This window comes from Natator depressus, chromosome 8 (genome assembly GCF_965152275.1).
Source record: "Natator depressus isolate rNatDep1 chromosome 8, rNatDep2.hap1, whole genome shotgun sequence".
Classification (NCBI taxonomy): Eukaryota; Metazoa; Chordata; order Testudines; family Cheloniidae; genus Natator; species Natator depressus.
The window spans coordinates 104569905-104582711 of NC_134241.1; the positions used below are offsets into that span (position 1 = coordinate 104569905).

Consider the following 12807-nt stretch of genomic DNA (forward strand, 5'->3'; position numbering starts at 1 on the left):
CAGGATGTTTTCAATTTTAACTTTTCCCACATTTGTATATTAGCACAGTGGGGAGGAATTGTGGTGTCTTTTCAGACCTGCTAAAATTGATTTTAGAATTTTTGTTCCCACAATATAATTGCAAATGCCTGTGCTAGCAATTTGGAGCTGTGCGCCAAAGACTTTCCCCATTCAAAATGTATTCAACTTTTCGTGATAATGGAAAGGCAAATAAAGAGTGTATTATTTATCACCAGCAATTTGAATTCCAGGTTTCCTTTCAAGTTAGGCTACCCTACTAAATCCAATATATAACTGCAGTGGGAATGGGCGTACACACTGGATTGTTCGTATTCCTGGTAGAATATGACTATTTGCAATCTCCAAATACCTCCAAAACGGTTCCAACTCATTCAGAACTCCTCCTCGTGTTTGCAGTTACCAGTTCTTACCAGTTCAGCTTGGGCTGTGAGAAATCTATAAGAAAACAATTAAAAAAGGGTTAGAGATGGGAGAGACTAATGCTGGGGGAACTAGATATGGGGAACACTGAAGTTGGCATTAATGCTCCCTAAGGTCAGAATTAGATGCGGATGTGTGGTGGCGCTCTCTGGGCAGTTTTTACATTCAGCCAAAATGGACCAATTTCCGATGTACCTGTAATTTTAATGTTTCCCCCCCCCCCCAAAACCGGTTTGACAGTGTAGATGTAACCTAGCACTTCAGAGTTAGCCTGGCCAGTTGTGAGAGTATATGGGTGCCCGGCTGCTTTTCTGAATCGCAGTCTGTCGGGTTGGAGGGAGGGTTGGCTCACCATTTCATAATAATTACGAATGAAATTCTAGATCTGTAATAACATTTTGGGTATCTAAAACAAGCCATATGCTTGGTGGTGGGTTTTTTTTTTTTTAAGTGGAAACAGATCAACTTTAAGCCATGCATTTTTGGTAATAGAGGATTTTTTTCCTATTTATATTTGATAGATATTTTTGTTTCCACAGGAATGTCAACTCCTAATTTCATGATGCATCATGGGCTTAAGAAAATTGAATTTAATAAAGGCAAAAGATGAATGGCACCTTTAAAGGCCCCAACACTTGTCTTTATTAGGACAAACTGCAGGGTCTCCGAACACTGCTTCTCTCCAAATGAAAGTTTAAATGAAAAGTACAGTGGTGTCACAGGTTAAATTTCATTGCAGGACTGGCTAACGTTGTTAGCGAGGAGTGGAGCTGATTTCATGGGGCTGGTATCTGTTGCCTTAGATACCAGCGGAGCAAACATTGCCAGAGACTGGAAAAATCTCCACTCTAGGGAGCATTCAGATAAACAGGTTTTTGGGAAGATCCTCACCACTCCCTTGAAAAACTGACCAAATAAGCCAAAAAACCCCATTAGTCTTTCTCCCAAGACATCCAAGTTGCTAGTCATTTTTTTCTCTGTGACCATAGACCAGTATTAATTCTTGATAGCATTACATTTTTCAGTTCATCTTTTTATTTTCCCAGTCTGTTTTAATCCGACCCTCCTGAAAGTGATTTTTGCCTCTGGTCTGTCATTTGATTCCAGCGGGCAGCGTCACACAAGGCTCTCTTTCAGCCCTTCTTCACCTCCGGGCGCTTGATGGGCTCCACAGGAGCTATCCGTTCCCCTAGGACTGCTCTCTGCAGGGCAATGCACATACAGTCTGTGGCTGTGTCTCCATCTGGGAGAGCAATTTCTGTTCCCTTCATCCTGTGATGGAGAGACCCCTTTGGGCAATCGCGCCTCATGTAGAGCCCAACCCTAAAAGGTGCGGCGCTTTCTTGACTCCCATTGAAGTCTGTGGGGTCTGAAGGGGCTCAGCCCTTTGGAGAACGAAGGGGTCTTTGAGCTTGGGAATGGAAGGCTGGCAGGTAGGAGAACACTAGCCGTTAGCTAGCCCTCCCTCGAGCTAAAGCTACAAAATGGTTTCAGTGTAACTCCCTTGTCATATATGCCAAGACTTGCTAAAACGTTCTCCTCCTGAGCTGAAACTCGCAGTGCCGGGCGTCTGCTCTGCGGTTATGGTACGGAGGGAGCAGTCGAGCCGAGGGTGTTCGGCCATTTCAGGATTAAATGAGGGGGAAGAACAAAAGCCCATTTCCTATTCTGACCACCTTTCGCTTTTTCGCTTTCTCGTGATGATCATTCAATTGGCTGAATTTGGTGAGTTCAGATTTAGAATGGGACTAGGTCTGAGTGGTGTGTGGGGCCATTGCAACGTCTGAACAGTGTTACCTGAAGTGTATTTACTAGTGATACGGGGTTTTTGAAACTTTGAGCCTTCGTGCAGTGCTGAGGCAGAGAAATCATCGACTCCAAAATCGGGAAACAAAATTCCTTCTGCCCCACTGCATATTTGTAGGGTGTGTCATGTGGCAGGGTTAATGTTATGGGGGAACCATTCGCTTTGGGATTCCCTGCTGTTTGATTTCTCCACCTTAACCTTGCATTAAGGCTAAATGTTGTGCTTATTTCTTCTTCTGTTCATTTGACGTGCCTTTCCCACATTTCCTACCCCACCCCATAACCCACTCTGTGTCTGCCCCCTTTACACCCTCCGCCCCCAGGTCCTTGGATCGGGAGTCATTCATGCTGTAGCAGTGTATTCATGTATACTGTGTGAAATAGAAATCCGTGTTGTGTTGTTCCTTTTCTCCCAACCCCTTCTCCCTCTGGCTTTCAGCGTGTGGTGATGTCATCATCTCGTATTTATGACCTCACAATAATTTCCGTGCCTGGGTCACTGGGGTTGCAGCCGGGGCCTGAAGGCTACATTAACCACTCTGCAGCGATTGCATTTTCCGCATGCTAATTTTACTCGCAAGAGTTGCTTTTTATTTATTTATTTTGTATTATTTCTTATTTGTCTCTTCCAGATGTTTTCAGGCAGTTTTTTGTTGTTAAACTAATTCCATTCATGTTTTAAAAATTTATGAAAGCGCTAATAAAAATGTCAAAGTGGTAAAAATGTTAGCTTTTGCTGTGCTTTGATTAAATTTTGCAAACTGTTTTTGAATATTAAAAAGCAATGTTTTTTTTATTCTCTCTCTCTCTGTCTCTCTCTCCTGCTCTTCCCCCTCCCCCCTCAAGTGATTTGAGAGGCTTGTTGCATGGTTATCACTCAATGGGCTCATTTGCACTCCAGAATCCTGGTGCCATGCATCTCTATTAAATAACAGAAACAAATTATTCTTTAAAGACACCAAACAAATTGTCACTTCTCTTACATTAAACTTGGGGGGAGAAGAGGAGGGGGACAAACACAAAGGATTTTATCGCCTTTATTCAGGGGTTGGATCTTTTAATTTCATATATATTTTTTAATAATTGAGAAATCCATCGTAACTGGCTTTGTTTAAACTTTTTATTAACAGGTCCATGTAAATTTTTGATTGCTGATTATTCCTATAATTGAACACTCTCCTGATGAAGAACGTTTCTATTTCCCTATCAGCATAAATTCGCTGTAAGGAATAAACCAGTGTTTGCTGCAGTGCTCTGTGCCATACAGATAGCATTGGTGAGGGAGCTCCTGGTTCATCACAGTATTCTGTGGATAGCGTGGCCTAGCAGTCCAGGCCGTGGGAGAGCGCATTGCAACTTCAGCCCCAGCCTCTCCCAGCCGGAGGCGCTTTATGCAATAGCATCCTGGCTGTAATTGTCTAATGTCCCATATCCTTCAGAAGAGCCCCTGGTAAAGTTGATCTCTCTGAGTACAGCTTCTGGATTGCACTGGCTAAGTGACAATGGATCTGCTGTATGTGTCTGTGTGTTGGCTTTGTGGGTTGTGTTTTGAGCGTGGTGGCAGGCTGACATTCTGCCCAAGGGTGATCAGATCCTGGTGGGAAAGCTTGGGATTGTTGCGACTTAGACAGAGACATGGCAGTAAGTCCTTGCTGCCTAGTTTTGGCAGCTACCGTAATAAACTGCAAACTTGTAACCCTTCCTAATAGCAGTGTTGCAACCCCATTCCTTCCTAGGCACGTGTGCACATTGGGCCTCACTTTTTCCTTTTTAGAGCTGTATGCCTCTCCTTAATATGGGGAGGTGCCATCTTCCTGTAATGTATTGTTTGTATTACCGCGGCGCCTAGGAGGCCCAGTCTGGAGCAGGACCCCATCGTGCTAGGTGGTGTCCAAATACAGAACAAAAAGATGGCCCCTGCCCCGAAGAGCTTGGTTTGGGTCTTCCCAGCGGTTGTCGTTTTATAACAACTTGTTTTCTTTTGTGCCTTATTCAGGAAATCATTGAGTTCCCCATTCTGAAGCTAAATGGCAGGACGATGGAGATTGAATCCACCTTTCACATGTATGTGCAGCCGGTGGTGCACCCTCAGCTTACTCCCTTCTGTACAGAGGTAAAGCGCGAAGGACGCACAGTGCTCCAAGAGTCTCTCTCTAACCGGGAAACAGGGTTACCTTTTGCATGGGGTCAGGGTTAGCACCTCTTAGTGCATGTTGAACGTAAACCATCACTCCAACTCCTTGCTGTTGATTCTAATAATAATAATAATTTTATTATAGTGTCTTGGAGCCCCAGTCCTGGACCAGGGTTCTTTTGTGCTAGGTGCTGTACAAATGTCGTTAAACTCTTTTATAGCAAATCTTTTGTTTTAACTAATAGACAATCACAGTAGACAACCGCTTTAATTCTGTGGTTCCTTAATGCTATCAGAGGTGCTGGGGCTCTCTCCAGAGAGCAGTGAGACAGACATGTCAGACTGTTGACATTGTTCCAGTGCAGCGGTTTGGTGTGGAAGGTTAAACAGAGCATGTTCCGAATGGAAGGAAATAAATAACGCTGTGCTGCCGTGTGATTGAAGGGATCTAATGTCCTAGCCCGTGAGCTTCACTGCTGTGGGTTGCTGTCACCAGAACCCCCTGATCTCGTGATAAGACCATTTTTAAAAACGTAAAAAAAAATTCTCTTTGCAGGATATGACTGTGTTCTTGTTATCTGATTACTGTCAACACTAAGGGCCATTTTCCCTATGTCCATATTCACCTCTTCCCAAATGTGCGTAATGATAGGATGCAAATTACATGGGGTTCTGAGTCATGAGATCCTTGGTCTATGAAAGGAAGAGATTTGTTGTGTTCTGTCTCTCGTATTTAACTCAAAGAATTAAGAATTTGCAGATTTTCCCTGATGCATCTATAAAAATGAAATAATATTGCCACTGGCAATATTTACAAACTCATTGATGATAGGAGAAGTCCTGGAAGACTGGAGAAGGGCTAACATGGTGCTCATCTTTAAAAAGGAGGCCCCAGGAACTGTAACCCAGTAAGCCTGGCTTTGATACCTTGAAAGCTACTAGAGCAATGTATAAAACATTCAATTTGCGAATACCTGGAGGATGGAGGGGTGATCACTAGCAACCAGCATGGATTTACTAAGAACAAATCATGCCAAACCAGGTTGATTTCGTTCTTTGACAGGGTAACTAATTTGGTGGACGGGGGGGGGGGGGGGGGGGGGAATGCGGTAGACATCATATACCTGGACTTCATTCTGATAAGTAAGCTGGAGAAATGTGGGCTCAGCAGAAGTCCCATTAAGTGGATATATAACTGGTTAAACAACTGCAAACAAAGAGTAACTATTAATGGAATGATGTCGGAATGGGGGGAGGTCTCAAGTGGGGTTCCACAGGGATCTGTTCTGGGTCCAATGTTTAACATCTTTCTTAATGACCTGGATGTAGGAATAGAGAGCTTACTGATCAAGTTTGCAGATGACACAAAGCTAGGGAGGGTTGCCAAAACTTTGGAGAGATCTTGATAAATTGGAAAACTGGCCTATAGACAACAAAATGAAATTCAGCAAAGACAAATGTAAGCTGCTACACTTAGGGAAGAAAAATCAAATGCACAAATACAGAATGGGAGAGAACTGGCTTGGCAGCAGCACTGCTGAGAAGGATCTGGGAGTTATGGTAGATCACAACCTCAATATGAGTCAGCAATGCAATGTTGTTGCAAAAAACGCAAATGCAATTTTAGGTTGCATTAAGAGAGGCAGAGCAGGCAAGTCATGGGAGGTGATAGTACCACTCTACTCAGCATTGATTTGGACTCAGCTTGAGAACTGTGTCCAATTTTGGTGAGCAATGTATAGAAAGGATGTAGAGAAACTGGAAAGGATCCAGAGATGAGTGACACAGATGATCAAAGGGATGGAATGCAAGCCATACGAGCAGAGGCTGAAGGAACTGGATATGTATTGTTTGGAAAGAGAGGAGTAAGGGGTGTATGATGGCAGTCTTCAGATGCTTGAAAGCTCACCACAAAAAAGATGGAGAAAAGTTGTTCACTCTTGCCACAGAGAGCAGGACAAGAGGCAATGGGTTCAAACTACAGCAGAGCAGATTTAGATTAAATCTCAGGAAAAACTTCCTCGCTGTCAGAACAGTAGTACAATGGAGCAGATGCCTCGGCAGGTCGTGGAAGCTCCTTCACTGGAGGTTTTCAAAAGGAGGCTGGGTAGCATCTGTCTGGGATGGTTTAGACACACATCCTGCCTCTTGGCAGAGGGTTAGCCTAGATGACCCTTATGGTCCCTTCTAACTCTATGGTTCTAAATTACGTTCCTTTCACATTTGGGCTGTTCTGATGTTACATGGTCCACTGGCTAAAATACTGGACTGTGTCCCATTCCAACTCTTCTGTTAACTCAGTGTGTGATTTGGGCAAGTCACTTTCCTTCTGTGTGCCTCAGTTTCCCCTTTAGAGGGATAAAACTTACCCACGCTAGTAAAACACATTGAGATTCATAGATACTAAGGTCAGAAGGGACCATTATGATCATCTAGTCCGACCTGCTGCACAAGGCAGGCCACAGAATCTCACCCACCCACTCCTGTGAAAAACCTCTCACCTATGTCTGAGCTATTGAAGTCCTCAAATCGTGGTTTAAAGACTTCAAGGAGCAGAGAATCCTCCAGCAAGTGACTCGTGCCCCATGCTACAGAGGAAGGCGAAAAGCCTCCAGGGCCTCTTCCAATCTGCCCTGGAGGAAAATTCCTTCCCGACCCCAAATATGGCGATCAGCTAAACCCTGAGCATATGGGCAAGATTCACCAGCCAGATACCCAGGAAAGAATTTTCTGTAGTAACTCAGATCCCACCCCATCTAACATCCCATCACAGGCCATTGGGCCTATTTACCATGAATATTTAAAGATCAATTAATTACCAAAATCATGTTATCCCATCATACCATCTCCTCCATAAACTTACTGAGTTTAATCTTAAAGCCAGATAGGACTATGGATGATATACACGCTCTGTTGTTACGATCCTCATATCCCCTACCCTCCTTTCCACAGGCAGAAGTTTTGCACTAGGTAAGTGTAGTTCTCATCACCCAGCAAGATCCAGAGCTCGATCCTGCCCCACTGAAGGCAATGGTAATTCAGTGGCAGCAGGATCGGGTACCCATAGTACTTGTCCTGTGCCTCTTAACGTAGTGTCTGAATGATTAAAATAACTTGATTCTGCCTGAAGAAGACTCTGTGTAAGCTCGAAAACTTGTCTTTCTCCTCAACAGAAGTTGGTCCAATAAAAGATATCACCTCCCCCACCTTGTGTCTCCATTCTACCTAGCAGAAAACCCTCCTCAGAGACAGCCAATCCATCCTGTTTTTCTCCATTGTAAAAACAAATGCTCTTTTATTCACTCTCCTATAACTGAAAACCAGACAAAGGGATTTTATTCAAACTTTCCAGAAAAACTAAGCATAGAAAACGGAATCCCATGAGAGGGAGTGCTTCCAAAATTAAAAAATGTGTGAAACCGGGGGTGTAGTGCAAACGCATTGCAACTGCAATAACAGCACTTGGGGCAACTACTCTGGCTCTGTGTGTGCGCATGAGAGAGAGAGATCTATAAACAGGCACGTGCTATATATTTAGAGGGACATTGCCTCGTGGATTGGGGCCCCAGCTATAGGTTTGTACAGATTGACCTAAATTTGCTAGAAATAGTCTCATGAAGTTTTAAAAGTTGCAATAAAGACCATTTTGTGGGGATTCAAACATTCCTCCGCTTTTTCCCCCTCCAAACTAAACATTGCAACAGGGTGTTATTGCATGAGTGCCCACACAAGTGAAACTGACTCTTCTTGCTTCCTTGTCCAAGCTGAGCGTAATCAAATGCATTAAGTGAACAGATTCTGCTTTCCTCTTTGGGGCAGGGTCTGTCTGTCCTTGCGTTCGGAAAACACCTCAGGTGTTTGGGTGGCACCACAATTTAATAAATAAAATGCTCTAGCTCAGGCTTGATGCAGGGATCCCTGAGGGAGGTTTTCTGACCTGTGCGATGCAGGAGGCCAGACGAGAGGGTCACAGTAGTCCCTACTGGCCTTGGAATCTACAGCACAGTACACACAAATACATTAGACTTTGAAAAATTATTTCGGTATTAATAATCTGAGGTTTTGTGGAAAGCATGGATAAGGAAAAACGTATTTACAAAATGGCTTTTGTTGTGGTATGGATAAAAGCCAGCTCCTGGAGATGAAGTGTAACCTGAACCCTGTGTTAGGCACAATTCTTTATGCCTTAAGAGATGTCAGGTTCTCAGCCCTTTGCTCTGATCACCGAGGCAAATCCCAAAGGGGGACATAGCCCCCTTGTGGATTGAACGCTACCTGGCTCCATCTTTAGCTAGGTCTTGAATTTGGTGTGGCTGGATATTCAGTTTAGGTCTATCGCTGGCGATTTCTCTCTCTCCCTCCCCTGCACCGCCCCCTCCAAGTTTTTGGCAATCATGTGATCACCAGCTGTGTAATCACATTTCTGGGTGAACACTCTTGGGTTTGAAGTGATACAAGAAGTTTTGATTCAGCAACCTTCCTTCAACCAAGAGGAGTTCCTGCTTCCAGCCAAGCCCTTCCCTCTGCTGTCATTTAAATGTTCTTCACAGGTAGATTCCAAGGCCATCAGGGATCATTGTTATCTAGCCATGGTGTCCCTAGCCTCTGTTTGCCAGAAGCTGGGAATGGGCGACAGGGGATGGATCACTCAATGATTCCCTGTTCTGTTCATTCCTTCTGGGGCACTGTAGCGAATTGAAGGCTCACCGGTGCGGCACCTCCTGCTGGTTGTCTCGGGAATTAGCTCTCCAGTGTACAGGAGACCCTCCTCCTGACCTGTGTCCCTCCCGGACCCCGGTGCCCCTTTACCTCAGGGTTCTGCCCCAGCAGTACCCCCACACTCTGGGTCTCCCCTCCCAGGGACCCCCCAACCCTCTAAACCCACCTTGCCTCAGTGGCTACTACCAGTCGTCATCTAGCCCCGGCTCACTGGGGCAGACTGCAGTGTAATGGCCACTCATCATTGGCAAGGGGTTAGGATCTGCTGCCTCTGCCTATCCCTGGGCTATACCTCTTCAGCCCCGGTACCTCTTTAGGCCTTAAACAAGACCTCAGCCTGGGGAGTTGCCAGGCTGGAGCTCCCCAGCTCCTCTTGCCTTTCCCCAGCCCTGCTCTGTGTCAGGTACCCTATTCCCAGGCTGCTAGGTCCTTCTCTCTCCACAGCTAGAGAGAGAGAGATTCTTGCAGCTCCTGGCCCCACAGCCCTTTCATCCAGGCCAGCTGGGCCCTGACTGGGCATGCCCCAGGTGTGGCTACTTCCCCAATCAGCCTAGCTTGGCTGCTTTTAATCCCTGTTCCCCTGGAGTGGGGTAGCTGCCCCACTACAGGCACCTGGCATTGGCCGCTGTCGGAAGACAGGATACTGGGCTAGGTGGACCTTTGGTCTGACCCAGTGTGGCTGCTCTTATGTTCTTATCTGACCTGCTGTACAGCACAAGCCGGAGAGCTGCCACGCAGTAAGTCCTAGAGCGGATCTGTTAGAAAACTTGACCCCTGGGCACAAGGCCTAGGGTCACCAGATGAGTGGTGAAGGAGGCCTGGCTCTAGCTCCTCTGCAGAGGGGTGAATTTTGCCCAAAGTGAAGATTCTGATGCACGTTCGTTAAAACCAGGGAGACACAGACTCATTATTTTACCAAGCTAATGCATGTTTAGATCCTTTTTGTGGGCAGACGGGGAGCTTGTGAACCTATCCCAGCTCCATTGTACACACCCTTTGCTGAGGCTGTGGTTACAGCATGGAACTTGTGGGATTTGGGACCTTGTGAAAAGGGCAGAGATACAGGCCCTGACCTGTTGCTTATGACATCTGCAGCCACTGCTGGAGACTGCATTAGTGATAAGAAAAGGAGTACTTGTGGCACCTTAGAGACTAACCAATTTATTTGAGCATGAGCTTTCGTGAGCTACAGCTCACTCATTGGATGCATTCAGTGGAAAATACAGTGAGGAGATTTATATACACACAGAACATGAAAAAATGGGTGTTATCATATACATTGTAAGGAGAGTGATCACTTAAGATCAGCTATTACCAGCAGGAGAGCGTCATCAAGGATCTACAACCTATCCTGAAGGACGACCCATCACTCTCACAGATCTTGGGAGACAGGCCAGTCCTCGCTTACAGACACCCCCCCAACCTGAAGCAAATACTCACCAGCAACCACAACACAGAACCACTAACCCAGGAACCTATCCTTGCAACAAAGCCCGTTGCCAACTGTGTCCACATCTCTATTCAGGGGACACCATCATAGGGCCTAATCACATCAGCCACACTGTCAGAGGCTCGTTCACCTGCACATCTACCAATGTGATCTATGCCATGTGCTGGCAATGCCCCTCTGCCATGTACATTGGTCAAACTGGACAGTCTCTACGTAAAAGAATAAATGGACACAAATCAGACGTCAAGAATTATAACATTCAAAAACCGGTCGGAGAACACTTCAATCTCTTTGGTCACTTGATTACAGACCTAAAAGTGGCAATTCTTTAAGAAAAAAACTTCAAAAACAGACTCCAACGAGAGACTGCTGAATTGGAATTAATTTGCAAACTGGATACAATTAACTTAGGCTTGACTAGAGACTGGGAGTGGATGGGTCATTACACAAAGTAAAACTCTTTCCCCATGTCTATTCCCCCCCCCCCCCCACGCGCGCGCACACACTGCTCCTCGGACGGTCCTGTTAACTGATAATCAATGGCCCACCTTGATTATCACTACAAAAGGTTTTCTCCCCCCCCATTCCCCCTCCCCCCCGCGCTGTCCTGCTGGTAATAGCTCATCTTAAGTGATCACTCTCCTTACAGTGTGCATGATAAACACCCATTGTTTCATGTTCTCTGTGTATATAAATCTCCCCACTGTATTTTCCACTGCATGCATCCGATGAAGTGAGCTGTAGCTCACGAAAGCTTATGCTCAAATAAATTGGTTAGTCTCTAAGGTGCCACAAGTCCTCCTTTTCTTTTTGCGAATACAGACTAACGCGGCTGCTACTCTGAAAACCGCATTAGTGATGTGGCACGTGGAGATGCCACCATCTATTGTCACGTTCTGTGGTATGTATGTTAACTCTCTCTGTAACCCTTGGCTTTCACTCTGTCCTACCCCATCAGTCTCCTCTTCCCAAGTCTCCAGCACCACACCGAACCCATCCCTATCCCTCCATCTTTCTCCAATCTTTTGCAGGCTGCGGAGGAACAAGGCCTCTCTCCCCCATAGGGGTGGGCTGGCTTTCTTCCTTTCTTGGCGGGAGAGGGAAGTTCCAGCAAAAGGCTGGGGCTGACTCCTCCTGCAGCACTTTGATTCGATCCTCTCTCTGCTCTTGAAACACCAATTGCTCCCTGCCCCTGAGGCCTACCTCTGTCGTGGGATCTGGTGGGCAGGGGGCAGAGTCCGCTCCGTATTCCGTGGGGCAGCCGGAGCCATGAGGACACAGCTGCGGGTTGGACAAGAAGTCTGTAGTGCTCCCCCTCCTGCTGCTGGAGCTACTAGCTCTTATCGAATGTTCGTCTGAAGAAGCTGTGATGCTGAAAGCGATCTTTCGGTGCTGTTTTATGTTGTCCGAAAAATAACCCATTTTGCTAAATGCCAGTAAAGGGCTTTGTCTAGGCACCTCTACTTATAAAGGGTGAGATTTATTGGCCTCTTTGTCTACAAAGAAAGACCAGGCCTGATGATCAGATTGTACACCCGAGACAAGTGCTTATGTAATCAGCAAACTGTCTTGGTGTGGAAATACGATGGTTTCTGAGATAAATGGCGGAGGGAAAGCTGCGGTGTTGAAGTCTGCCATATGCACAGCTCTCCTGTCTGCCTCCCCTCTGCTCGCTGCTTTCCCAGGGGAGCAGAGGTGCATGGTGACTGCAGGGCTGCATAGGTAATTGTACATGCACACCTGGGGAGGGGGAAATTAAAATGGACTGGCAATCTGTGGTGCTGATCCAGAATCAGATGAGCATGCGGGGCAGGGTCTCCATAGACCTTTTCCTGAAAAATCCCCCACCATTGCTAACAAAAGTGGAGCTGGAATAGTGTGAGCCGCACTGGGAGAGGTCAAAAAGCCCCAGTGTAGACAGGGCTTGGTGGTGGCCTTTTCCTTGCCGGCCTTTTCCTTCGCCCACCCCTCCCCAAAGGTGGCTTCACCTCTGAGGTGTGTGAACCTGAGCTGCTTTTAATCGTGTTGTCGATGAGGAAGAGTCCAGATTGCTCACTTCAAATCCAGCAGAAAGTTATAAAACATTGCTGATGTGCTGAAAAACTTGAAACTTTCTCAAAGCCAGGGTGGTTGCCTCTGGAGTGGGCCCGAGGCTCACCTCAGCTGCTGGGCCTGTGGGTTGTTTGTCCTTCCAGCGGAGGCCCTGTGTAACACAGCAGCCAATGGTGAAGGTGCAGAGGGAGAATCTTGGTTAAAA

The 12807-nt window shown here is 46.1% G+C and overlaps 1 protein-coding gene across 3 annotated transcripts in view; it reads left to right on the forward strand.

The window, feature by feature from the left end:
- ERI3 (ERI1 exoribonuclease family member 3) overlaps window positions 1–12807 on the forward strand; it is a 240124-nt gene that overhangs the window by 32410 nt on the left and 194907 nt on the right. For all 3 annotated transcript variants that reach the window (XM_074962337.1, XM_074962336.1, XM_074962335.1), the window contains exon 3: window positions 4244–4360. In XM_074962337.1, the coding sequence (XP_074818438.1) occupies window positions 4244–4360 (117 nt within the window). The remainder of the gene's footprint in view (window positions 1–4243; window positions 4361–12807) is intronic.